This window comes from Ascaphus truei, chromosome 22, assembly GCF_040206685.1.
Source record: "Ascaphus truei isolate aAscTru1 chromosome 22, aAscTru1.hap1, whole genome shotgun sequence".
Classification (NCBI taxonomy): domain Eukaryota; kingdom Metazoa; phylum Chordata; class Amphibia; order Anura; family Ascaphidae; genus Ascaphus; species Ascaphus truei.
In genome coordinates, this window is record NC_134504.1 from 6,210,537 (window position 1) to 6,238,075 (window position 27,539).

The window sequence follows — 27,539 nt, forward strand, 5'->3', positions numbered from 1 at the left end:
CAGGGTGGGGAGGGGCGCAGGGAGGGGTGCAGGGTGGGGAGGGGCGCAGGGTGGGGAGGGGCGCAGGGTGGGGAGGGGTGCAGGGTTGGGAGGGGAGGGGCGCAGGGTGGGGAGGGGCGCAGGGTGGGGAGGGGGCGCAGGGTGGGGAGGGTGGAGGGGGAGGGGTGCAGGGAGGGGAGGGGGCGCAGGGTGGGGAGGGGAGTGTCCCCGGGGAAGGGGAGGAGGGCCCCGGGGAGGGGCGCAGGGTGGGGAGGGGCGCAGGGAGGGGAGTGTCCCCGGGGAAGGGGTGCAGGGTGGGGAGGGGCGCAGGGAGGGGAGGGTCCCCAGGGAAGGGGCGCAGGGAGGGGAGGGTCCCCAGGGAAGGGGCGCAGGGAGGGGAGTGTCCCCAGGGAAGGGGAGGAGGGCCCAGGGAGGGGGGATGCAGGGTGGGGAGTGTCCTCGGGGAAGGGGAGGAGGGTCCCGAGGGAGGGGGTAGGCGCAGGGTAACGAGGGGGGTGGGCGGGCACAGGGTGAGGAGTGGGAGGCCTGGGGGGGAAGCGGGTGCAGGGTAATGAACGGGGGGCCACGGGGCGGGCACAGCGTAACAAGGAAGGGCCCCGGGTAGGCAGGCGCAGGGTAACAAGGAAGGGCCCTGGGTAGGCAGGCGCAGGGTAACAAGGAAGGGCCCCGGGTAGGCAGGCGCAGGGTAACAAGGAAGGGCCCCGGGTAGGCAGGCGCAGGGTAACAAGGAAGGGCCCCGGGTAGGCAGGCGCAGGGTAACAAGGAAGGGCCCCGGGTAGGCAGGCGCAGGGTAACAAGGAAGGGCCCCGGGTAGGCAGGCGCAGGGTAACAAGGAAGGGCCCCGGGTAGGCAGGCGCAGGGTAACAAGGAAGGGCCCCGGGTAGGCAGGCGCAGGGTAACAAGGAAGGGCCCCGGGTAGGCAGGCGCAGGGTAACAAGGAAGGGCCCTGGGTAGGCAGGCGCAGGGTAACAAGGAAGGGCCCCGGGTAGGCAGGCGCAGGGTAACAAGGAAGGGCCCCGGGTAGGCAGGCGCAGGGTAACAAGGAAGGGCCCCGGGTAGGCAGGCGCAGGGTAACAAGGAAGGGCCCCGGGTAGGCAGGCGCAGGGTAACAAGGAAGGGCCCCGGGTAGGCAGGCGCAGGGTAACAAGGAAGGGCCCCGGGTAGGCAGGCGCAGGGTAACAAGGAAGGGCCCCGGGTAGGCAGGCGCAGGGTAACAAGGAAGGGCCCCGGGTAGGCAGGCGCAGGGTAACAAGGAAGGGCCCCGGGTAGGCAGGCGCAGGGTAACAAGGAAGGGCCCCGGGTAGGCAGGCGCAGGGTAACGAGGGGAGCATGCTGGGAGTCCTGGCTGTGTGTACGTGTGAATGATTACAGTGAGTTGCACGCAGTGCGCCGCAGGGCATGCTGGGAGTCCTGGCTGTGTGTACGTGTGAATGATTACAGTGAGTTGCACGCAGTGCGCCGCAGGGCATGCTGGGAGTCCTGGCTGTGTGTACGTGTGAATGGTTACAGTGAGTTGCACGCAGTACGCCGCAGGGCATGCTGGGAGTCCGGGCTGTGTGTACGTGTGAATGATTACAGTGAGTTGCACGCAGTACGCCGCAGGGCATGCTGGGAGTCCGGGCTGTGTGTACGTGTGAATGATTACAGTGAGTTGCACGCAGTACGCCGCAGGGCATGCTGGGAGTCCGGGCTGTGTGTACGTGTGAATGATTACAGTGAGTTGCACGCAGTACGCCGCAGGGCATGCTGGGAGTCCGGGCTGTGTGTACGTGTGAATGATTACAGTGAGTTGCACGCAGTACGCCGCAGGGCATGCTGGGAGTCCGGGCTGTGTGTACGTGTGAATGATTACAGTGAGTTGCACGCAGTACGCCGCAGGGCATGCTGGGAGTCCGGGCTGTGTGTACGTGTGAATGATTACAGTGAGTTGCACGCAGTACGCCGCAGGGCATGCTGGGAGTCCGGGCTGTGTGTACGTGTGAATGATTACAGTGAGTTGCACGCAGTACGCCGCAGGGCATGCTGGGAGTCCTGGCTGTGTGTACGTGTGAATGATTACAGTGAGTTGCACGCAGTACGCCGCAGGGCATGCTGGGAGTCCTGGCTGTGTGTACGTGTGAATGATTACAGTGAGTTGCACGCAGTACGCCGCAGGGCATGCTGGGAGTCTGGGCTGTGTGTACGTGTGAATGATTACAGTGAGTTGCACGCAGTACGCCGCAGGGCATGCTGGGAGTCCGGGCTGTGTGTACGTGTGAATGATTACAGTGAGTTGCACGCAGTACGCCGCAGGGCATGCTGGGAGTCCGGGCTGTGTGTACGTGTGAATGATTACAGTGAGTTGCACGCAGTACGCCGCAGGGCATGCTGGGAGTCCGGGCTGTGTGTACGTGTGAATGATTACAGTGAGTTGCACGCAGTACGCCGCAGGGCATGCTGGGAGTCCGGGCTGTGTGTACGTGTGAATGATTACAGTGAGTTGCACGCAGTACGCCGCAGGGCATGCTGGGAGTCCGGGCTGTGTGTACGTGTGAATGATTACAGTGAGTTGCACGCAGTACGCCGCAGGGCATGCTGGGAGTCCTGGCTGTGTGTACGTGTGAATGATTACAGTGAGTTGCACGCAGTACGCCGCAGGGCATGCTGGGAGTCCTGGCTGTGTGTACGTGTGAATGATTACAGTGAGTTGCACGCAGTACGCCGCAGGGCATGCTGGGAGTCTGGGCTGTGTGTACGTGTGAATGATTACAGTGAGTTGCACGCAGTACGCCGCAGGGCATGCTGGGAGTCCGGGCTGTGTGTACGTGTACAGTGAGTTGCACGCAGTACGCCGCAGGGCATGCTGGGAGTCCTGGCCGTGTAGGTGTCTCTCACTGCGTCTCCTCCGCAGGTATCCGAGATTAACAAGGCATCAAAGGACGGGGAGCTGCACGCAGTGTTGGGTTCCAGTGACCCTGCGCAGGGGACTTCGCAGGAGGGGGAGGCGGGGACCCCTGCAGAGGAATATGTACCCGCATACCAGGTGCACACCCCAACTTTATTACCACTGTAAGGAAGTGTCTAGCCCTAGCGGTGACAGGCTCAGAATGCGTAGCACTGTCTAACCCTAGAGGTGACAGGCTCAGAATGCGTAGCACTGTCTAGCCCTAGCGGTGACAGGCTCAGAATGCGTAGCACTGTCTAGCCCTAGAGGTGACAGGCTCAGAATGCGTAGCACTGTCTAGCCCTAGAGGTGACAGGCTCAGAATGCGTAGCACTGTCTAACCCTAGCGGTGACAGGCTCAGAATGCGTAGCACTGTCTAGCCCTAGAGGTGACGGGCTCAGAATGCGTAGCACTGTCTAACCCTAGAGGTGACGGGCTCAGAATGCGTAGCACTGTCTAACCCTAGAGGTGACGGGCTCAGAATGCGTAGCACTGTCTAACCCTAGAGGTGACGGGCTCAGAATGCGTAGCAGTGTGTAGCCCTAGAGGTGATTGGCTCAGAATGCGTAGCACTGTGTAGCCCTAGAGGTGATTGGCTCAGAATGCGTAGCACTGTGTAGCCCTAGAGGTGATTGGCTCAGAATGCGTAGCACTGTGTAGCCCTAGAGGTGATTGGCTCAGAATGCGTAGCACTGTGTAGCCCTAGCGGTGACAGGCTCAGAATGCGTAGCACTGTCTAACCCTAGAGGTGACAGGCTCAGAATGCGTAGCACTGTCTAACCCTAGAGGTGACAGGCTCAGAATGCGTAGCACTGTGTAGCCCTAGAGGTGATTGGCTCAGAATGCGTAGCACTGTCTAACCCTAGCGGTGACAGGCTCAGAATGCGTAGCACTGTCTAACCCTAGAGGTGACGGGCTCAGAATGCGTAGCACTGTCTAACCCTAGAGGTGACGGGCTCAGAATGCGTAGCACTGTGTAGCCCTAGAGGTGATTGGCTCAGAATGCGTAGCACTGTCTAGCCCTAGAGGTGACGGGCTCAGAATGCGTAGCACTGTCTAGCCCTAGAGGTGACGGGCTCAGAATGCGTAGCACTGTCTAGCCCTAGAGGTGACGGGCTCAGAATGCGTAGCACTGTGTAGCCCTAGAGGTGACGGGCTCAGAGTGCGTAGCACTGCGTAGCCCTAGAGGTGACGGGCTCAGAATGCATAGCACTGTCTAACCCTAGAGGTGACGGGCTCAGAATGCGTAGCACTGTCTAGCCCTAGAGGTGACGGGCTCAGAATGCGTAGCACTGTCTAACCCTAGAGGTGACGGGCTCAGAATGCGTAGCACTGTCTAGCCCTAGAGGTGACGGGCTCAGAATGCGTAGCACTGTCTAACCCTAGAGGTGACGGGCTCAGAATGCGTAGCACTGTGTAGCCCTAGAGGTGACTGGCTCAGAATGCGTAGCACTGTGTAGCCCTAGAGGTGATTGGCTCAGAATGCGTAGCACTGTCTAACCCTAGAGGTGACGGGCTCAGAATGCGTAGCACTGTGTAGCCCTAGAGGTGATTGGCTCAGAATGCGTAGCACTGTCTAGCCCTAGAGGTGACGGGCTCAGAATGCGTAGCACTGTCTAGCCCTAGAGGTGACGGGCTCAGAATGCGTAGCACTGTCTAGCCCTAGAGGTGACGGGCTCAGAATGCGTAGCACTGTGTAGCCCTAGAGGTGACGGGCTCAGAATGCGTAGCACTGTGTAGCCCTAGAGGTGACGGGCTCAGAGTGCATAGCACTGCGTAGCCCTAGAGGTGACGGGCTCAGAATGCATAGCACTGTCTAACCCTAGAGGTGATGGGCTCAGAATGCGTAGCACTGTCTAGCCCTAGAGGTGACGGGCTCAGAATGCGTAGCACTGTCTAACCCTAGAGGTGACGGGCTCAGAATGCGTAGCACTGTGTAGCCCTAGAGGTGATTGGCTCAGAATGCGTAGCACTGCGTAGCCCTAGAGGTGACGGGCTCAGAATGCGTAGCACTGTCTAACCCTAGAGGTGACGGGCTCAGAATGCGTAGCACTGTCTAGCCCTAGCGGTGACAGGCTCAGAATGCGTAGCACTGTGTAGCCCTAGAGGTGACGGGCTCAGAATGCGTAGCACTGTGTAGCCCTAGCGGTGTCTCATTGCTGACTCATGTTCTGTGCCTCCCATTCAGTGTAACCGTAAGAGAGTGGGCGCCGGGCTGCGGGGGGCTCCTCCTCAGTTTCAGACGGTCTCCGACTTACTACGAACCTCCCAGCTGGACATGAGGCCTCCACAGCCCGATTCTCTGGCCGGGACAGAGAGCAGCCCGGAGAAAGGGTCCGGCAGTGCCGGCCCAGTCCCTGGTAACACAGACGGGGGTAAGAAGGGGCCTCGGACAGACAGCCCCAGCAAGAGGAGCAAGAAGCAGCAGCAGCAGCAGCAGCAGCTCGCCACTGCAGCAAAGAGGAACGCTCAGAATATTTCCAAGTTCTTCTCATCTCGGAGCCGGTCCAAACCCATCCCGGGGAGTCCCGAGCACGCACAGGGGGGCAGCCCAGACCTGCGTGAAAGCCCCCCGCCTAGTAAGGCATCAGACAGACGAGAACAAGAGGCTTGCACCTCCAGCCTGCTGAATGGGCACCAGGGGAAGATTCGGGGACCTGCCAGGAGCCTCCCAAATCTGCAAGCCTCAGACAGCAGAGAACTGCTGGGGGATACCCCAAATATACAGCCATTACACACACAGGAACTCCTGGGGGATACCCCAAATATACAGCCATTACACACACAGGAACTCCTGGGGGATACCCCAAATATACAGCCATTACACACACAGGAACTCCTGGGGGATACCCCAAATATACAGCCATTACACACACAGGAACTCCTGGGGGATACCCCAAATATACAGCCATTACACACAAAGGAACTCCTGGGGGATACCCCAAATTTACAGCCATTACAAGACAAGAAACGGTCTAGGGGCTTTAAAAGTCTACATAAATTACAGGAAGCAGCAGAGAGCACCCCAAATCTACAGGAACCCCAAGGGAGGACCTCGAACTTGCAACCAGATCACAGCAGGTGAGGCGGGTCCTAACAAGACACCTAAATATTTGCAGATCCCTTATATATATTCACACACACACTCATCCTCAGCCCCGGCCTCCCCAATGATCTCCCAGATCCTGCGGTTACAGCCTCACTTCCCCACGTCGCTCCCACACATTTCCTCATCCCATCCTCTCCAGCCCGTGTCTCCCCACTGCTGGATGAAGCCTCCCCAATGATCTCCCAGATCCTGCGGTTACAGCCTCACTTCCCCACGTCGCTCCCACACATTTCCTCATCCCATCCTCCCCAGCCCGTGTCTCCCCACTGCTGGATGAAGCCTCCCCAGTGATCCCCCAGGTCCTGCGGTTACAGCCTCTTCTCCACGTCGCTCCCACACATTCCCTCATCCCATCCTCTCCAGCAAGTGTCTCCCCACTGCTGGATGAAGCCTCCCCAATGGTCTCCCAGGTCCTGCGGTTACAGCCTCTCTTCTCCACGTCGCTCCCACACATTCCCTCACCCCTTCCTCTCCAGCCCGTCTCCCCACTGCTGGATGAAGTCTCCCTAATGGTCTCCCAGGTACTGTAGTTACAGCCTCTCTTCTCTACGTCGCTCCAACACATTTTCTGATCTCATCCTCCCATCTTACTTTTGGTCGTCATCTTGTTCTTTTAACCTCTCTTGGAATCCAGTCGGGTTCCGTCTCTGTCCAACGATTATAACGACTTCTTGCGATATGTCCGGCCCGCCACCCTTTTAATTTCTTCACCCGTTTGGTGATATCACAGACTTCTGTTTTTGTTTCGAACCCATTCAGTCTTTTTCCTGTCTCTTTGGGAAATACCCAGCATGCATCGCTCCATACTCCTTTGCATGGTCTGAAGCTTCTGCATTATTTTTCCATTTAGGGTCCAAGTTTCACATCCATAAGTGAGCGCGGGCAGAATAAACGGGTCGAAAACCAGTTCCCTATAAATGTTGTCTTGTTCCTTGCAAATGCCGCCATCCCATCTTCATTCTCCTATGGATTTCATTCACAGGGTTCCCGGCCATTGTTACTTACCGGCCAAAGTAGACATAGTCTTCCACGTCTTCTAGTTCTATTCCATTTATTCCGATCTTTGCAGACTTGATACATTTGTTGACCATCACTTTGGTCTTGTTGATATTCATATGGAGACCCATATTCTCGCTTCGGCGACTTCTCCAATTTGTTGCTGGACGTCTTCTGGACTTGTGGAAAAATAAGTCATCTGCAAATCGTAGGCGACTCAAATATTCACAGTTGATTTTGATTCTTTTTTTCTTCCCAATTCAATGTCTTGACCAATTCTTCAAGTGTTGCTGTAAAAAGCTTTGGCGATATGGTTTCTCCATCGCTGATCCTTATCTTGCTTGTATCTTCAGGTGATATAATGGCTGATGTGGCATTCTCGTACATATTCTTTATAATATCAATGTACGCTTCTCCGACACTTTGCCTTCTTAATGCATCTGGGCCAGTATGTTTCCCCCCGAGATGCAGACAGAACCAAATGCTTTTTCGGAATCTACGAATCCTAAGCCGAGTGTCAGATCGTATCCATTACTTCGGGAAATCACTCCTTGCACGACTTGGATGTGATCCATCGTGTTGTACCCACTGCGACATCCCGCCTGTTCTCTACGCTGGGCGAAGACCAGGGTCTGTGGCAGCCGATTTACTGAGTATCTTCATAAAGACCTTGGAAGTGGTTGGAAGTAGACTGACTGGTCGGTGGTTCTTGTGGTCTCCTTTCTTGTGGATGAGGATAACGCTGGCATTGCTCTCGGATTTTCCGGTTCTCACGGCCGCACGTAAAGAGTTCTGCGAAGATTTTCTCTACTTTCAGGATTTCAGGTGTAATTCCATCTTCCCCGGGAGCCTTCCCGTCCTTCGTGGATTTTGCTTTTTGTCACCTCTTCTGGAAGGACGCGTGGGTACATGATTGGTGGTTTCTTCCTCTGCTGTATTATTCCCTGTGTTCTCGTACAATTTAACGTAGAAATCCTCAACCCTCTTTATGATAAGTGCACGGTCTTCCCAAAAATAAGTTGCTACTTTGTCTTCTTGAAGTTTTTGTTATTTTCAGTTATACGTTTGCCTTACACTGCTCCGCGTATTCAATTCTTATTTGTTCCCCTTGGGGTGGCTTTGTTCCTTGGCGTCTTGTCATTCTTTGACTTGTCTCATCAGATATTTTCTGATCCAGTTGTATGTTCGCGATTCCTCCCGGTTTTTTTTTTCTCCTTTCTCCGCTTTCAACTATAATCTTCATAACCGTTTGTGGAGGTGTCCCCGCGTAGCATCGCGAGCACGCGGACGCCATTATTCAGTGCTAGTTGAAATTCTCTGCTGCTGTGGAGTATCGTGCCACCCCTCCCCCCCCCCCGCTGCAGAGCATTGCTCCGGTGAGAAGTACCCCCCCATATCTGTGCTCATGTCTCCCCAGGGCAGACACCTCTGACAGATCCTGGACCCTGGAGAGAGAGAGGAGATTCGGAGAGGATGAGGTCAGTTATATGGGATATTATGGTGTGGCTGCAGGGGGGCATCGTTAACCCTTTCCCTGTCGGGGGCGGCTTTGCACGGCAGGTCACTGGACTCCTTTGTCCTGTTTGCCCCTCCGGCAGTGAAAAGGTCAGGCCGGCCCTCTCTGTCTGAACCCACGCTCCATTTTCAGGGTCCCGGGGGCCCGGCCAGGAAGAAGCCGCGGACGGAGGCGACCTCTTCCTCTAACTTGTTCCAATCGGACAAAGGCGTCGGGGGTCCGGCGAAAAAGAAGGTGACCTTTGACCCCAACCTGTGTCCGGAAGATAAAGAAGGGACGGCCAAGATCCTGCAGCCGCCGTCGGGGAACAAAGTGGTGACCCTGAAGGAGACGGCCGACATCGTGGTGAAATACCTCACCCCTTTCTTCAGGGACGGGAAGTTCGCTTCCAAGGTGAGCCGGGGACACCGGTCTGTGTCCCCAACTCCCCCGCCGCAGTGTGTCCCCAACTCCCCCGCCGCAGTGTGTCCCCAACTCCCCCGCCGCAGTGTGTCCCCAACTCCCCCGCCGCTGCGTGTCCCCAACTCCCCCGCCGCAGTGTGTCCCCAACTCCCCCGCCGCAGTGTGTCCCCAACTCCCCCGCCGCTGCGTGTCCCCAACTCCCCCGCCGCAGTGTGTCCCCAACTCCCCCGCCGCTGCGTGTCCCCAACTCCCCCGCCGCAGTGTGTCCCCAACTCCCCCGCCGCCGCGCGTCCCCAACTCCCCCGCCGCCGCGCGTCCCCAACTCCCCCGCCGCGTGTCCCCAACTCCCCCGCCGCCGCGCGTCCACAACTCCCCCGCCGCCGCGTGTCCCCAACTCCCCCGCCGCCGCGCGTCCACAACTCCCCCGCCGCCGCGTGTCCCCAACTCCCCCGCCGCCGCGTGTCCCCAACTCCCCCGCCGCCGCGCGTCCCCAACTCCCCCGCCGCAGTGTGTCCCCAACTCCCCCGCCGCCGCGCGTCGCCAACTCCCCCGCCGCTGCGTGTCCCCAACTCCCCCGCCGCCGCGCGTCCCCAACTCCCCCGCCGCTGCGTGTCCCCAACTCCCCCGCCGCTGCGTGTCCCCAACTCCCCCGCCGCTGCGTGTCCCCAACTCCCCCGCTGCGTGTCCCCAACTCCCCCGCCGCTGCGTGTCCCCAACTCCCCCGCCGCCGCGCGTCCCCAACTCCCCCGCCGCTGCGTGTCCCCAACTCCCCCCCGCTGCGTGTCCCCAACTCCCCCCCGCCGCGTGTCCCCAACTCCCCCGCCGCCGCGCGTCCCCAACTCCCCCGCTGCGCGTCCCCAACTCCCCCGCCGCCGCGTGTCCCCAACTCCCCCGCCGCCGCGCGTCCCCAACTCCCCCGCCGCAGTGTGTCCCCAACTCCCCCGCCGCAGTGTGTCCCCAACTCCCCCGCCGCCGCGTGTCCCCAACTCCCCCGCCGCAGCGCGTCCCCAACTCCCCCGCCGCCGCGCGTCCCCAACTCCCCCGCCGCTGCGCGTCCCCAGCTCCCCCGCCGCTGCGTGTCCCCAACTCCCCCGCCGCCGCGCGTCCCCAACTCCCCCGCCGCCGCGCGTCCCCAACTCCCCCGCCGCCGCGTGTCCCCAACTCCCCCGCCGCCGCGCGTCCCCAACTCCCCCGCCGCTGCGTGTCCCCAACTCCCCCCGCCGCCACCGCGTGTCCCCAACTCCCCCCGCCGCCGCGCGTCCCCAACTCCCCCGCCGCCGCGCGTCCCCAACTCCCCCGCCGCCGCGCGTCCCCAACTCCCCCGCCGCTGCGCGTCCCCAGCTCCCCCGCCGCCGCGCGTCCCCAACTCCCCCGCCGCAGTGTGTCCCCAACTCCCCCGCTGCGTGTCCCCAACTCCCCCGCTGCGTGTCCCCAACTCCCCCGCCGCCGCGCGTCCCCAACTCCCCCGCCGCCGCGTGTCCCCAACTCCCCCGCCGCCGCGTGTCCCCAACTCCCCCGCCGCTGCGTGTCCCCAACTCCCCCGCCGCTGCGTGTCCCCAACTCCCCCGCCGCCGCGCGTCCCCAACTCCCCCGCTGCGTGTCCCCAACTCCCCCGCTGCGTGTCCCCAACTCCCCCGCCGCCGCGTGTCCCCAACTCCCCCGCCGCCGCGCGTCCCCAACTCCCCCGCCGCCGCGCGTCCCCAACTCCCCCGCTGCGTGTCCCCAACTCCCCCCCGCTGCGTGTCCCCAACTCCCCCGCCGCTGCGTGTCCCCAACTCCCCCGCCGCCGCGTGTCCCCAACTCCCCCGCCGCCGCGCGTCCCCAACTCCCCCGCCGCCGCGTGTCCCCAACTCCCCCGCCGCTGCGTGTCCCCAACTCCCCCGCTGCCGCGCGTCCCCAACTCCCCCGCCGCGTGTCCCCAACTCCCCCGCCGCCGCGTGTCCCCAACTCCCCCGCCGCCGCGTGTCCCCAACTCCCCCGCCGCCGCGTGTCCCCAACTCCCCCGCCGCCGCGCGTCCCCAACTCCCCCGCCGCCGCGCGTCCCCAGCTCCCCCGCTGCGTGTCCCCAACTCCCCCGCCGCGCGTCCCCAACTCCCCCGCCGCCGCGCGTCCCCAGCTCCCCCGCTGCGCGTCCCCAGCTCCCCCGCCGCTGCGTGTCCCCAGCTCCCCCGCCGCTGCGCGTCCCCAGCTCCCCCCCCGCCGCTGCGCGTCCCCAGCTCCCCCCCCGCTGCGTGTCCCCAGCTCCCCCGCCGCTGCGCGTCCCCAGCTCCCCCGCCGCTGCGCGTCCCCAGCTCCCCCGCCGCTGCGCGTCCCCAGCTCCCCCGCTGCGCGTCCCCAACTCCCCCGCCGCCGCGCGTCCCCAGCTCCCCCGCTGCGCGTCCCCAGCTCCCCCGCCGCTGCGTGTCCCCAGCTCCCCCGCCGCTGCGCGTCCCCAGCTCCCCCCCCGCCGCTGCGCGTCCCCAGCTCCCCCCCCGCTGCGTGTCCCCAGCTCCCCCGCCGCTGCGCGTCCCCAGCTCCCCCGCCGCTGCGCGTCCCCAGCTCCCCCGCCGCTGCGCGTCCCCAGCTCCCCCGCTGCGCGTCCCCAGCTCCCCCGCCGCCGCGTGTCCCCAACTCCCCCCCCGCTGCGTGTCCCCAACTCCCCCGCCGCTGCGCGTCCCCAGCTCCCCCGCCGCTGCGCGTCCCCAGCTCCCCCGCCGCTGCGCGTCCCCAGCTCCCCCGCTGCGCGTCCCCAGCTCCCCCGCCGCCGCGTGTCCCCAACTCCCCCCCCGCTGCGTGTCCCCAACTCCCCCGCCGCTGCGCGTCCCCAGCTCCCCCGCTGCGCGTCCCCAGCTCCCCCGCCGCTGCGTGTCCCCAGCTCCCCCGCCGCTGCGCGTCCCCAGCTCCCCCCCCGCCGCTGCGCGTCCCCAGCTCCCCCCCCGCTGCGTGTCCCCAGCTCCCCCGCCGCTGCGCGTCCCCAGCTCCCCCGCTGCGCGTCCCCAGCTCCCCCGCCGCCGCGTGTCCCCAACTCCCCCCCCGCTGCGTGTCCCCAACTCCCCCGCCGCTGCGTGTCCCCAGCTCCCCCGCCGCTGCGCGTCCCCAGCTCCCCCGCTGCGCGTCCCCAGCTCCCCCCCCCCCGCCGCGCGTCCCCAGCTCCCCCGCCGCTGCGCGTCCCCAGCTCCCCCGCCGCTGCGTGTCCCCAGCTCCCCCCCCGCCGCCGCGCGTCCCGAGTCTGGGTTAGGGGACGTTAAAGTGACATTTTACATGGAGTTATATATCTAACAATTCTCTGGGGATTTCTGAATGGATATTACGGGAGGAGAAAGATGAAATAGAGCTGGATGTGATACACATAATGCTTTGTAATATGACATTATTGGATTTAATACATTATAATAGGATGTGGGGTAATCGTATACTGACTGGGGCGCAGGGTACAGACTGGGACGTAACGGGGTGCAGGGTACAGACTGGGGCGCAGGGTACAGTCTGGGACGTAACGGGGTGCAGGGTACAGACTGGGGCGCAGGGTACAGACTGGGACGTAACGGGGTGCAGGGTACAGTCTGGGACGTAACGGGGTGCAGGGTACAGACTGGGGCGCAGGGTACAGACTGGGACGTAACGGGGTGCAGGGTACAGTCTGGGACGTAACGGGGTGCAGGTTACAGACTGGGGCGCAGGGTACAGACTGGGACGTAACGGGGTGCAGGGTACAGACTGGGGCGCAGGGTACAGTCTGGGACGTAACGGGGTGCAGGGTACCGACTGGGGCGCAGGGTACAGACTGGGACGTAACGGGGTGCAGGGTACAGACTGGGGCGCAGGGTACAGTCTGGGACGTAACGGGGTGCAGGGTACAGACTGGGGCGCAGGGTACAGTCTGGGACATAACGGGTGCAGGATACAGACTGGGGCGCAGGGTACAGTCTGGGACGTAACGGGGTGCAGGGTACCGACTGGGGCGCAGGGTACAGACTGGGACGTAACGGGGTGCAGGGTACAGACTGGGGCGCAGGGTACAGACTGGGACGTAACGGGGTGCAGGGTACAGACTGGGGCGCAGGGTACAGTCTGGGACGTAACGGGGTGCAGGGTACAGACTGGGGCGCAGGGTACAGTCTGGGACATAACGGGTGCAGGATACAGACTGGGGCGCAGGGTACAGTCTGGGACGTAACGGGGTGCAGGGTACAGACTGGGGCGCAGGGTACAGTCTGGGACGTAACGGGGTGCAGGATACAGACTGGGGCGCAGGGTACAGTCTGGGACGTAACGGGGTGCAGGGTACAGACTGGGGCGTAACGGGGTGCAGGATATACCTCTTAATGATGAGGAATGTAATAGGAGTGAGGTTATTGGCTGGTCTGAGATGCACTATAACAGGACATAAATCCTAATGTGATACAATGTTACCCCATGGGATGCACTTCCTGCTCGGGCACTGACATGTTTTCCCCATTCACAGGAGCTGTTTAAAGGCTTCGCTCGGCAGATCTCTCATTTCCTAGCGGGGGAGGACAGGACCCCCCTGCGGAAGAATGGTGAGTTCCTTTCCACCTTCCGAGTTTATGGGGGAGACCATGCGGCGGGGTGGGGGACAGGTAGGGTGGCCAGGCGGCTTCTCCAAAAATACTGTACGCAACGGTGAAAGGTGCAACGCGCTTGAGACACGCACATTCCAGACACGCACGCTCGATTCTCACACACACCTTTCTCTCTCTTCACTCCATGCCGTTTCCTCGTCTCCTTGGACCTACCACCAGGCTCCTGACACCTCCTCCTGGTTGGCTTCTGCTGAGTAATGCAGCCAATCAGGACAGAGGAAGCATCCCCGCCCCCTAGCAACAGCCCTGCTCGGGGAAATCCCACGGCCCTCCAAGCCGGTCAGGTCACTATGTCCAGAGGGGTAATACCGGTATACACATACACGCCCAGAGAGGTAATACCGGTATACACGTACACGCCCAGAGAGGTAATACCGGTATACACGTACACGCCCAGAGAGGTAATACCGGTATACACGTACACGCCCAGAGAGGTAATACCGGTATACACGTACACGCCCAGAGAGGTAATACCGGTACATACATACACGCCCAGAGAGGTAATACCGGTACATACATACACACCCAGAGAGGTAATACCGGTATACACATACACACCCAGAGAGGTAATACCGGTATACACATACACGCCCATAGAGGTAATACCGGTATACACATACACGCCCAGAGAGGTAATATCGGTATACACATGCACGCCCAGAGAGGTAATACCGGTATACACATACACGCCCAGAGAGGTAATGCCGGTATACACATACACGCCCAGAGAGGTAATACCGGTATATACATACACACCCAGAGAGGTAATACCGGTATACACATACACGCCCAGAGAGGTAATACCGGTATACACATACACGCCCAGAGAGGTAATACCGGTATACACGTACACGCCCAGAGAGGTAATACCGGTACACACATACACGCCCAGAGAGGTAATACCGGTATACACGTACACACCCAGAAAGGTAATACCGGTATACACACACACGCCCAGAGAGGTAATACCGGTATACACATACACGCCCAGAGAGGTAATACCGGTATACACATACATACACGCCCAGAGAGGTAATTCCGGTATACACGTACACGCCCAGAGAGGTAATACCGGTATACACATACACGCCCAGAGAGGTAATACCGGTATACACGTACACGCCCAGAGAGGTAATACCGGTATACACATACACACCCAGAGAGGTAATACCGGTATACACATACACGCCCAGAGAGGTAATACCGGTATACACATACACGCCCAGAGAGGTAATACCGGTATACACATACACGCCCAGAGAGGTAATACCGGTATACACGTACACGCCCAGAGAGGTAATACCGGTATACGCATACAAGCCCAGAGAGGTAATACCGGTATACGCATACACTACCGGTATACACATGCACGCCCAGAGAGGTAATACCGGTATACACATACACGCCCAGAGAGGTAATTCCGGTATACACATACACGCCCAGAGAGGTAATACCGGTATACACATACACGCCCAGAGAGGTAATACCGGTATACACATACACGCCCAGAGAGGTAATACCGGTATACACGTACACGCCCAGAGAGGTAATACCGGTATACACGTACACGCCCAGAGAGGTAATACCGGTATACACATACTGTACACGCCCAGAGAGGTAATACCGGTATACACATACACGCCCAGAGAGGTAATACCGGTATACACATACACGCCCAGAGAGGTAATACCGGTATACACATACACGCCCAGAGAGGTAATACCGGTATACACATACACGCCCAGAGAGGTAATACCGGTATACACATACACGCCCAGAGAGGTAATACCGGTATACACGTACACGCCCAGAGAGGTAATACCGGTATACACGTACACGCCCAGAGAGGTAATACCGGTATACACATACACGCCCAGAGAGGTAATACCGGTATACACATACACGCCCAGAGAGGTAATACCGGTATACACATACACGCCCAGAGAGGTAATACCGGTATACACATACACACCCAGAGAGGTAATACCGGTATATACATACACACCCAGAGAGGTAATACCGGTATACACATACACGCCCAGAGAGGTAATACTACACATACACGCCCAGAGAGGTAATACCTATATATAAAAAAAACAAAATGGCTCCTATATTTAACTGTTTCATGTTCCCTCCTCCCGTTCAGTGAAAGAAGAGGCCCAGAGACTCATCAGGACCTTTTTTAAGAACCGGACACGTTGTGACAGTGAGACAGACTGGCAGGAGCTGCTGGGCACTGCCACGTGATGCCCGCACGCTGCACAGTTCCTCGGGGAGCAGAGCCACTCTGGGAGTCCCACGATAAACATTTGACCTATGCACTACTGGAGACGTGGCTACTTCGTCCCCTGCTATAGTCTGCACTGCGGCCGGGCCCCCCCCCGGGCCCGAGTCTGCCGCCCTCACACCCGCGCTCTATCCCTGGACACACGGGCCGTTCATGTTGGTTTATTTCCGGCCTGGCTGTAGTGAGCAGAGTTACACGCCCCTCCGCATATGAACATGCCGCAGCGTAGAACAGTGCAGAGTATCCCAAGGCTGGTATCGAAAGCTCACGGCGCCATTGGCAAAACCGGAGGCTTCTCTTCCCCCCCCCCTGCGGTTATTCCAGCAGCAAGTGTACACAGACGTTATACTCCGTCATGCTTTGCATTGCAGCATGTTCATATTCTACTACAGGGGAAGCAAGGCCCACGTCGCAAGCAACATGGCTGCCGCCTGCCTGCCTGCCAAGTGACCTTGTGCTGGTCCGAAGCGCGCCTCCTCATTCTGCCCAATCCGAAGCTTTGCCATGGTGCTGGCCGCTGCTGTAGCGTCCGCTCCCCGGGCGCGCTGCTATAGAATCGGCGCCCGTCCCTTGCTCTTTTTCGTCTGTCTTCCAGATGTAGGTACGCCGGGGTAACCCTTTCCTTGCCAGAGAGAGGATGAAGCGCTTCTCCTGGTTTCGGGTATTTACGGAGAACGCGGGCGCCGTTTCGCTTTTTTGTTTTTTTGGGAAAATGTGAGTAATGTTTTCTTTGTTTGAACAAAAAATGTCCGGAAAAAAAATCAAAAGAGCGTCACCCTTTCTTCCATTAATTTTTCTAGCGCGGCGACAAATTCGCCACCTTTAACCCCAGCAATGCCAGGGTTTAATGCGGGTGGGGGGGATATATCCTGAAAACCTGACTTGAGTAATGGACTGAGCCACCTGTGCTGAAGCAGGGATATCCCTAACAGTTTAGGACATTTGATCGCGGCAATATCTCCGCGATCAAATGGCCACCGGTGTTTAGCCGCTGCTCACCTCGCCGCAAAGTCCCTAACATTACCCTAAACCGCCTACTCTTAACCCCTAATACTACCCCTATCCTAACCGATAAACCCCCTAACGTTAACCCCCTACAACTTCCCTTGTAGTAGAAGCGGGGGGCGGGGGGCCTCCCTGCGGTCACACACGGGGGCCTCCCTGCGGTCACACACGGGGGGCGGGGGGCCTCCCTGCGGTCACACACGGGGGGCGGGGGGCCTCCCTGCGGTCACACACGGGGGCGGGGGGCCTCCCTGCGGTCACACACGGGGGCCGGGGGGCTCCCTGCGGTCACACACGGGGGCGGGGGGCTCCCTGCGGTCACACACGGGGGGCGGGGGGCCTCCCTGCGATCACACACGGGGGTGGGGACTCGGCCCATCCCGCCCGGCACTTATTGGTGGGGCTCAGGTTAGTGCGAGTTTAGTTACAGGACAAAATCCCGCCGTGAGCTTTGCGCTTTAACCATTCTCCTGCCAGACGCGCCTGACACACACCAGCGCACACACACACACACCGCGCGCCCGCGCACACACACACACACCGCGCGCCCGCGCACACACACACCGCGCACACACACACACACCGCACACCTCCTTTCTACAGTTTTATTTGCATATAAATCTCGGGTGTTACATAATAAATCATGAATGAGGCCATGCAAAGATTTAATGGAGACCCTCTCTCTCTCTCCCCCCCCCCTCTCTCTTCCCCCCATCTCTCCCCCCTTCCCTGGGATGGGGGTGTGGGGGGTCTATTCAATCTGAGCCTTACATCATAGGGCCTGGCTGCATAGAAGCAGGGCGCTGTAGGGTGAGGACACCTCCGTATTTGTGCAGGCATGGGGGATTATTACAAAGCTCGGCCGATCACTTTGCTGTTGGAAAAGAGGGGAGCCCATTGCTATCACGTTCAAAATCGGGGGGCAGGGTAGTGACCCCTCAACCCACGGTTACATAGTCACTCGCTGGACGTTCTCAGTAGGGTATATGGGAAAAGTAATTAAAATACATTATAGAATGTGTGAGATCCCGGGGGTGGGTCTGTCCTCCGTGATCAGAACCGGTCCCGGGGGTGGGTCTGTCCTCCGTGATCAGAACCGGGTCCCGGGGGTGGGTCTGTCCTCCGTGATCAGAACCGGTCCCGGGGGTGGGTCTGTCCTCCGTGATCAGAACCGGTCCCGGGGGTGGGTCTGTCCTCCGTGATCAGAACCGGGTCCCGGGGGTGGGTCTGTCCTCCGTGATCAGAACCGGTCCCGGGGGTGGGTCTGTCCTCCGTGATCAGAACCGGGTCCCGGGGGTGGGTCTGTCCTCCGTGAGAAGCCGGCTCTCCGTGATCAGAACCGGGTCCCGGGGATGGGTCTGTCCTCAATGAGAAGCTGGGTCCCGGGGGTGGGTCTGTCCTCAGTGAGAAGCTGGGTCCCGGGGGTGGGTCTGTCCTCAGTGAGAAGGTGGCTCTCGGTTCTCGATGATCAGAGCCAGAGTGTGGTAAAGCTCCTTGGCCTGCAAAGACAAAAAATCCAGATCGGCGTCAAAACTAAAGCCATGTACCGCATCGAATCCTAAATAAAGAGATTGGGATTGACCCTTTGCAGGCGTCTGATTTGCGAGGTCACGGAAGAGTCGGGGATTCCTCCCTAGTGCGAATGTTCCGATCACGGAATGTCGGGGATTCCTCCCTAGTGCGAATGTTCCGATCACGGAATGTCGGGGATTCCTCCCTAGTGCGAATGTTCCGATCACGGAATGTCGGGGATTCCTCCCTAGTGCGAATGTTCCGATCACGGAATGTCTGGGATTCCTCCCTAGTGCGAATGTTCCGATCACGGAATGTCTGGGATTCCTCCCTAGTGCGAATGTTCCGATCACGGAATGTCGGGGATTCCTCCCTAGTGTGAATGTTCCGATCACGGAATGTCGGGGATTCCTCCCTAGTGTGAATGTTCCGATCACGGAATGTCGGGGATTCCTCCCTAGTGCGAATGTTCCGATCACGGAATGTCGGGGATTCCTCCCTAGTGTGAATGTTCCGATCACGGAATGTCAGGGATTCCTCCCTAGTGTGAATGTTCCGATCACGGAATGTCGGGGATTCCTCCCTAGTGCGAATGTTCCGATCACGGTATGTCGGGATTGGTGATGAATCCCAAGGCCGTGCCGCCTCTGATCCTTCCAGTGTCACAACAATTAGGTTGCAATGCGTAAATAGAAAGAAGTGATAAAACTGTGCTGTGTACAAAGCGCCGCAAACACGCAGATCCCCCGCGTGTGTGTCATCTACAGAACCCCGACACCCTCACTCGCCGCACTGTTACATGGCACACTGGTGAAGCTGCAGGCGAGGATTCTGGCGTGTCACTGTTGGCCACCTGATCACATCACACACGTGATGTTAACCCCTCAGGTGTTGGCTGTGTCTGTCTGCAGCGTGACGCAAGTTCTAATTCGCTGCGATACTTCCCCTGCACTCACCTCCTTAAGCTCCACCCACAGCGTGCGGGGGCTGGAGGCGGTGCCGTAGTGCAGCTCCACGCCGGGCAGTGTCTCGTTGTCCAGCGGACGCATGGTGCGCATGGTCTGGACGTCCTGCAGGGATATGCTGCAGTGCGGCTTCTGCACACGCAAGTGATATACATGTACCAAATGTCACAGGTATGTGTGCATGCGTGTACATACATAAATATCACTGTGTGTATGTACAGTATGTGTATATCTGGGTGTGTGGTGTTTGTATAAGTATAATTAAGCGTGTGTCTGCTTAGAAGTGTGTGTATATATACACAATTTGTGTGTGTGGTGTGTGTGGTGTGTGTGGTGTGTGTAAAAATGCACACACATCAACACCCCCCTGTAACATTAGTGCTTGGAGGGCAGATATAAAACACAGCGTATCCCTGTATTTCACGGGGGAGACTTTAAACTGCCACAGAACATGCGTGATACATGCGTGATACATGTTCATGGAGCAAACCTGAAACGTATTCATTTGGTGCCTTCGTATTATTTAAATGTTGCAGCAATAAAAAGTATCGCGCCCTTTTTGTGTAGTGTTCACGTGTGTACAACGTGTACATATACAAAGACACACACACACACACACACGTGTACCTTGCTGAAGCTGTCCAGTATCAGTATGTGCTGGTGATTAAACACCAGGAAGCACGGGGAGATTACCGCGGGCTCGCTGATCCGCGTTACCGGGAACACGTTATACTCAAACATGGGCAGCGCCGACACAGTCTCTGCGGGAGAGGGAGGGGACACGGGGAGGTTACCGCGGGCACGCTGATCCGCGTTACCGGGAACACGTTATACTCAAACATGGGCAGCGCGGACACAGTCTCTGCGGGAGAGGGAGGGGACACGGGGAGGTTACCGCGGGCACGCTGATCCGCGTTACCGGGAACACGTTATACTCAAACATGGGCAGCGCCGACACAGTCTCTGCGGGAGAGGGAGGGGACACGGGGAGGTTACCGCGGGCTCGCTGATCCGCGTTACCGGGAACACGTTATACTCAAACATGGGCAGCGCGGACACAGTCTCTGCGGGAGAGGGAGGGGACACGGGGAGGTTACCGCGGGCTCGCTGATCCGCGTTACCGGGAACACGTTATACTCAAACATGGGCAGCGCCGACACAGTCTCTGCGGGAGAGGGAGGGGACACGGGGAGGTTACCGCGGGCTCGCTGATCCGCGTTACCGGGAACACGTTATACTCAAACATGGGCAGCGCGGACACAGTCTCTGCGGGAGAGGGAGGGGACACGGGGAGGTTACCGCGGGCTCGCTGATCCGCGTTACCGGGAACACGTTATACTCAAACATGGGCAGCGCGGACACAGTCTCTGCGGGAGAGGGAGGGGGCACGGGGAGGTTACCGCGGGCTCGCTGATCCGCGTTACCGGGAACACGTTATACTCAAACATGGGCAGGGCGGACACAGTCTCTGCGGGAGAGGGAGGGGACACGGGGAGGTTACCGCGGGCTCGCTGATCCGCGTTACCGGGAACACGTTATACTCAAACATGGGCAGCGCGGACACAGTCTCTGCGGGAGAGGGAGGGGACACGGGGAGGTTACCGCGGGCTCGCTGATCCGCGTTACCGGGAACACGTTATACTCAAACATGGGCAGCGCTGACACAGTCTCTGCGGGAGAGGGAGGGGACACGGGGAGGTTACCGCGGGCTCGCTGATCCGCGTTACCGGGAACACGTTATACTCAAACATGGGCAGCGCGGACACAGTCTCTGCGGGAGAGGGAGGGGACACGGGGAGGTTACCGCGGGCTCGCTGATCCGCGTTACCGGGAACACGTTATACTCAAACATGGGCAGCGCGGACACAGTCTCTGCGGGAGAGGGAGGGGACACGGGGAGGTTACCGCGGGCTCGCTGATCCGCGTTACCGGGAACACGTTATACTCAAACATGGGCAGCGCGGACACAGTCTCTGCGGGAGAGGGAGGGGACACGGGGAGGTTACCGCGGGCTCGCTGATCCGCGTTACCGGGAACACGTTATACTCAAACATGGGCAGCGCGGACACAGTCTCTGCGGGAGAGGGAGGGGACACGGGGAGGTTACCGCGGGCTCGCTGATCCGCGTTACCGGGAACACGTTATACTCAAACATGGGCAGCGCGGACACAGTCTCTGCGGGAGAGGGAGGGGACACGGGGAGGTTACCGCGGGCTCGCTGATCCGCGTTACCGGGAACACGTTATACTCAAACATGGGCAGCGCGGACACAGTCTCTGCGGGAGAGGGAGGGGGCACGGGGAGGTTACCGCGGGCTCGCTGATCCGCGTTACCGGGAACACGTTATACTCAAACATGGGCAGCGCGGACACAGTCTCTGCGGGAGAGGGAGGGGACACGGGGAGGTTACCGCGGGCTCGCTGATCCGCGTTACCGGGAACACGTTATACTCAAACATGGGCAGCGCGGACACAGTCTCTGCGGGAGAGGGAGGGGACACGGGGAGGTTACCGCGGGCTCGCTGATCCGCGTTACCGGGAACACGTTATACTCAAACATGGGCAGCGCGGACACAGTCTCTGCGGGAGAGGGAGGGGACACGGGGAGGTTACCGCGGGCTCGCTGATCCGCGTTACTGGGAACACGTTATACTCAAACATGGGCAGCGCGGACACAGTCTCTGCGGGAGAGGGAGGGGACACGGGGAGGTCGGCACCACAAATACACCCCAGAGCGGTCACATGTTCCCTCCAGGCGCACACGTACCCCCACTAAGCGCTCTCGCGTTCCCCCTGGCACACACAGATACCCCCGCTCAAAGATAATTACATTAACCCCTTCCTCACAGAGCCATGTGCCACGGGCGCGGTTTTGGTGTCACAGTGTTGAGGGCGCGGTGTTGTGCTGTTGGTATCGCCAGCACTGGTGTTGCGGGCGCAGTGGTGGTGTTGATGTCGCTGGCGCGGTGTTGGCGTTGCCGGTGCGGTGTTGTGGTGTTGCTGGCGCTGTGTTGTGGGCACGGTGGTGGCGCAGTGTTGCTGTTGCGCTGATGGCGGCGAGGTGTCGCCGTCGCTCACCCATGAAGTGGATCTTTGCCTGGTTGGGGTCCAGCTCCCGCATGGCTTTCAGCTCCCGCAGAAGGTGCTGCTGCACAGACTGCAGGTTGAGCCGCTGCTGCACGGCACTGGGGATGTACCCCAGGAGCTCCTGTCTGGGGAGGAAAACACGGGGTGAACCGAACCCTGCAGAGCATCAATCAGGTACAGATCATCACACCTCCCCAGGGAGATCCCGCAGAGCATCGCTCCATTAACCCCTTTCCTTGCATGCAGAGCTTTACACTGCATTGCCCCCGTGCTGCAGACACCCGCAGAGCGTTGCCCCCATGCTGCAGACACTCGCAGAGCGTTGCCCCCGTGCTGCAGACACCCGCAGAGCGTTGCCCCCGTGCTGCAGACACCCGCAGAGCGTTGCCCCCGTGCTGCAGACACCCGCAGAGAGTTGCCTCACACTTACTTGTCAGGGGGGCTGTCGAGAGCCTTTGTTCGGTGCAGAATCGCAGCCACTGTCCCAACCAGCGTCTCCAGCTGCACGCCCTGGCTAAGTAACAGGGCCTTCCCCTGCATGTAATCTCTGAGCATCTGCAGGGGGAGAACACCACTTACTGCATGCGGAGGTATTAGGGGTAATTATACTGGGTTGAGTGGGGTATTTAGCTGGGTACAGGGGTATTTAGCTGGGTAGAGGGGTATAAGTGGGGGTATTAGTGCTTTTTTAGCAGGGTAATGGGGTATTTAGCAGGGTGCTAGTGTATTAGTGGGGGAATTTAGCAGGGTACCAAGGTAGGGGGATTTAGCAGGGTACCGGGGTATTAGTGAGGCTATGAAACAAAGAAAAGCCCGGGCGCTCCCTGATTAAGTTCTTAAGAACAGGGGCAATGTAACAATGAAATTTACAACCTTATAAATAAAGTTCCCCTCTGGTTCGTCTTCTTGTCCTATGGCTCAGACCCCAATAGGGTCCTTATCCAGGATCCTTATTAGTACAGGGATATAGAGAGAGAAAGGGGGAGCACAGGTTGAAGAATGTGGGGTATCTAGAGTATCTGAATAGATATTTATGAGTGTGTTTGAAAAATATATAATCAATCACTTACACGGCCTTGTGTAAATGCTCTCACAGCAAGGTTTACTTGTCTTGATGTTCCCTTGGTCGTTTGCCTTCTTCTTTTCAGGACTTGGTTTTCTTTCTGGATGTCTTCAGCAGTCCTCGGCTTACTTTGAGGATGTCTCCCTCGGAGTCAACAGATTAAAAACAGTGGTTTAGAGGGGAATACAGACAGTATTTAATAAAGTCCAAAAAAAAAAAAAAAAAGAATATTTATATATATATAAAGGCAGTAAATACTGCCGGTACTCACACGGGCTAGTGTGAGTACAATCCTAGGGGAAGATATCTTTTTATCCGAAGTTTGTCTTTACACGTAGTGGACTATAGGTATACTGAGGGTCAGGTGTGTAATGATATATATAAGTCAAATGATACTCACACGGCCTTGTGTGAGTAAATGCACATCAAGGTATCTTTATCTTGATAGTCCCCGTTTTCTTCTTGTTCGGTTCTTGATCTTCTTCCTGTTTTTCCTTGGTGGTCTTCGATTTCTAGTGTGATAATCCCCCTCGGTGTGAACAAATTGAAAAACAATTGTTAGTGGGGAATTAACAACACAATTCTGTGATAACCCACTAGAAAAGCCCGAGCAGATATGTAAAAGCAGCAAAATGCTGCAGGCACTCACACGGGCAAGTGTGAGTGCAATCCTAGGGGAAGGTATCTTTTTTTCTTTTTTTTGGTGTCTTTAAATCTGGTGCCCTGTAAGGGTAATGGCGGTCTGATAAGTATAGATCTATAAAAATAAAAATGAAAATGATACTCACACGGCCTTGTGTGAGTAAATGCACATCAGGGTATCTTTGACTTCTTTATAATACTGACAGTATTAATCTCCTAGTGCCAGTGTAGGTAGATAACCCCTTCCTGGTGTAGATGCAAAATTGAACACTGTCACGATTTTCGTGGGCTACAACAAAATTTATTAAAGAAAGCTCTAAAAACAAAACATGTATAAAAACAATTAGAAAAATGCATTAAAAGAAAAAGCCAGCCGTCTGAAAGAAATTGCTTGTGGGTCTCGTGGAGCGCAGCTAACTTGCTCCGCGTCCGGATGTAGTGCTGCCTCCTCTCAGATCCACTCCTAGACGGTGGCTGTGCTGGGTCAAGATTGCCTAGTGGTCAGAGCAACGCGTTTCGACTTTTGGTCTTCCTCAGCAATTTCTTTCAGACGGCTGGCTTTTTCTTTTAATGCATTTTTCTAATTGTTTTTATACATGTTTTGTTTTTAGAGCTTTCTTTAATAAATTTTGTTGTAGCCCACGAAAATCGTGACAGTGTTCAATTTTGCATCTACACCAGGAAGGGGTTATCTACCTACACTGGCACTAGGAGATTAATACTGTCAGTATTATAAAGAAGTCAAAGATACCCTGATGTGCATTTACTCACACAAGGCCGTGTGAGTATCATTTTCATTTTTATTTTTATAGATCTATACTTATCAGATCGCCATTACCCTTACAGGGCACCAGATTTAAAGACACCAAAAAAAAGAAAAAAAGATACCTTCCCCTAGGATTGCACTCACACTTGCCCGTGTGAGTGCCTGCAGCATTTTGCTGCTTTTACATATCTGCTCGGGCTTTTCTAGTGGGTTATCACAGAATTGTGTTGTTAATTCCCCACTAACAATTGTTTTTCAATTTGTTCACACCGAGGGGGATTATCACACTAGAAATCGAAGACCACCAAGGAAAAACAGGAAGAAGATCAAGAACCGAACAAGAAGAAAACGGGGACTATCAAGATAAAGATACCTTGATGTGCATTTACTCACACAAGGCCGTGTGAGTATCATTTGACTTATATATATCATTACACACCTGACCCTCAGTATACCTATAGTCCACTACGTGTAAAGACAAACTTCGGATAAAAAGATATCTTCCCCTAGGATTGTACTCACACTAGCCCGTGTGAGTACCGGCAGTATTTACTGCCTTTATATATATATAAATATTCTTTTTTTTTTTTTTTTTTTTTTTTGGACTTTATTAAATACTGTCTGTATTCCCCTCTAAACCACTGTTTTTAATCTGTTGACTCCGAGGGAGACATCCTCAAAGTAAGCCGAGGACTGCTGAAGACATCCAGAAAGAAAACCAAGTCCTGAAAAGAAGAAGGCAAACGACCAAGGGAACATCAAGACAAGTAAACCTTGCTGTGAGAGCATTTACACAAGGCCGTGTAAGTGATTGATTATATATTTTTCAAACACACTCATAAATATCTATTCAGATACTCTAGATACCCCACATTCTTCAACCTGTGCTCCCCCTTTCTCTCTCTATATCCCTGTACCGGGGTATTAGTGAAGGGTATCGAGCAGGGTACCGGGTATTAGTGGGGGTATTTAGCATGGTATTGGGGTATTAGTGGGGGCAGTTACCTGGTTGTAATGGATCTGCACGTACAGGTCGCTGCGCCCGTTTAGCGACGCTTTCCATGTGACCCGCTTGAATTCCAGCGTCACCGAGTTATCCTGCAGCAGGAAATCGTGGATATACTCCCCGGCACGCAGGGGGCGCACCACCTCTCCTGCAAGGGAAGAGAGAACAGGGCATGGGTCTCGCATTGGGGCCCCCCCGGGGCGAGACCATCCCCTCTGATCCCAGGCACCTCTCCCTGTAACCTCGCCCGCCCCCCCCTCCCCCTGTGACCCCCCTGCCATCTGCACCTTGGTTCTTGTTGGCAAATATGGCAAATTCTTCCACCTCCTCCGGCTCTGAGACCCCCAACTGCTCACAGAGCTCGGGCAAAATATCCACTGCCACCTGAGGGGGGGGGGGGGGGGGAGAGAGAGAGTAGTTAATTCCGGGACCCCCACCTCCAGAGTATCCGCCCTGCCCCCTGTACAACACCAGATCTTTTATAGCATCGTCACATAGATATATTATTATTCATGTCCGCCATGCAGCGATTACAGCTCGATTACTATCCACGCGATGCGCGGGATCGCTCCGGGTGCAATAGGCTGGCGCGTTCCGGGTGCAATAGGCTGGCGCGTTCCGGGTGCAATAGGCTGGCGCGTTCCGGGTGCAATAGGCTGGCGCGTTCTGGGTGCAATAGGCAGACGCGTTCCGGGTGCAATAGGCTGGCACGTTCCGGGTGCAATAGGCAGACGCGTTCCGGGTGCAATAGGCTGGCGCGTTCCGGGTGCAATAGGCTGGCACGTTCCGGGTGCAATAGGCTGGCACGTTCCGGGTGCAATAGGCTGGCGCGTTCCGGGTGCAATAGGCTGACGCGTTCCGGGTGCAATAGGCAGGCGCGTTCCGGGTGCAATAGGCAGGCGCGTTCCGGGTGCAATAGGCTGGCGCGTTCCGGGTGCAATAGGCTGGCGCGTTCCGGGTGCAATAGGCAGACGCGTTCCGGGTGCAATAGGCTGGCGCGTTCCGGGTGCAATAGGGTGGCGCGTTCCGGGTGCAAAAGGCTGGCGCGTTCCGGGTGCAATAGGCTGGCGCGTTCCGGGTGCAATAGGCTGGCGCGTTCCGGGTGCAATAGGCTGGCGCGTTCCGGGTGCAATAGGCTGGCGCGTTCCGGGTGCAATAGGCTGGCGCGTTCCGGGTGCAATAGGCTGGCGCGTTCCGGGTGCAATAGGCAGGCGCACGCGGATACTCACGGTGAAAGTCTTGACTTTGGTGGAATATTCGACCCCTCCGGGTAAATTTACTATAAGCCGGCGAGACACCCGTCCACTCTGTGAGGGGGGGAGGGGGGGGGAAAGCAAAGATCAGCAGATAAGGAACCCCCCCCCCCAGAAAGTAACCACACTACCGCATCACCCCCCACCCCCCCAACACACACAGCGCCAGGCTCCCAGTTACCAGTAGCGCTTGCACTTCCCGGCGCGTGGGCAGGTGTCTGCGGCCCTGGTACAGCAGCGTGTGGCGAAGGTTCTCCTGGCAGCTACGAGAGATCTCTGTGTGGGGGGGGGGGAGATGGAGGAGAGTGGGGGGGGAGTGGAGGGGAGATGGAGGAGGGGGGTTATCAGGTATATTATTGTTTTATTTGTATAGCGCCAACATACGCCCCAGCGCGGAGGGCACAGAGTTATGTATATCACATCA

General features: G+C 57.8%; 2 protein-coding genes across 2 annotated transcripts in view; one reads left to right on the forward strand and one right to left on the reverse strand.

Moving 5' to 3' along the window:
* The window catches only part of RECQL5 (RecQ like helicase 5), a 74,561-nt gene extending 56,153 nt beyond the window's left edge, over window positions 1–18,408 (forward strand). The window contains exons 15-20 of the mRNA XM_075579794.1: window positions 2,891–3,022; window positions 5,113–6,005; window positions 8,447–8,507; window positions 8,678–8,938; window positions 13,392–13,467; window positions 15,677–18,408. Coding sequence (XP_075435909.1) covers window positions 2,891–3,022; window positions 5,113–6,005; window positions 8,447–8,507; window positions 8,678–8,938; window positions 13,392–13,467; window positions 15,677–15,777 — 1,524 coding nt within the window. The 3' untranslated portion in view covers window positions 15,778–18,408. The remainder of the gene's footprint in view (window positions 1–2,890; window positions 3,023–5,112; window positions 6,006–8,446; window positions 8,508–8,677; window positions 8,939–13,391; window positions 13,468–15,676) is intronic.
* The window catches only part of MYO15B (myosin XVB), a 57,058-nt gene continuing 46,932 nt past the window's right edge, over window positions 17,414–27,539 (reverse strand). The window contains exons 34-42 of the mRNA XM_075579625.1: window positions 27,297–27,434; window positions 27,092–27,169; window positions 26,150–26,246; window positions 25,862–26,010; window positions 22,816–22,940; window positions 22,377–22,510; window positions 19,927–20,060; window positions 19,291–19,431; window positions 17,414–18,321 (exon numbers count right to left, since the gene is read on the reverse strand). Of these exons, the coding sequence (XP_075435740.1) occupies window positions 18,259–18,321; window positions 19,291–19,431; window positions 19,927–20,060; window positions 22,377–22,510; window positions 22,816–22,940; window positions 25,862–26,010; window positions 26,150–26,246; window positions 27,092–27,169; window positions 27,297–27,434 (1,059 nt within the window). The 3' untranslated portion in view covers window positions 17,414–18,258. The remainder of the gene's footprint in view (window positions 18,322–19,290; window positions 19,432–19,926; window positions 20,061–22,376; window positions 22,511–22,815; window positions 22,941–25,861; window positions 26,011–26,149; window positions 26,247–27,091; window positions 27,170–27,296; window positions 27,435–27,539) is intronic.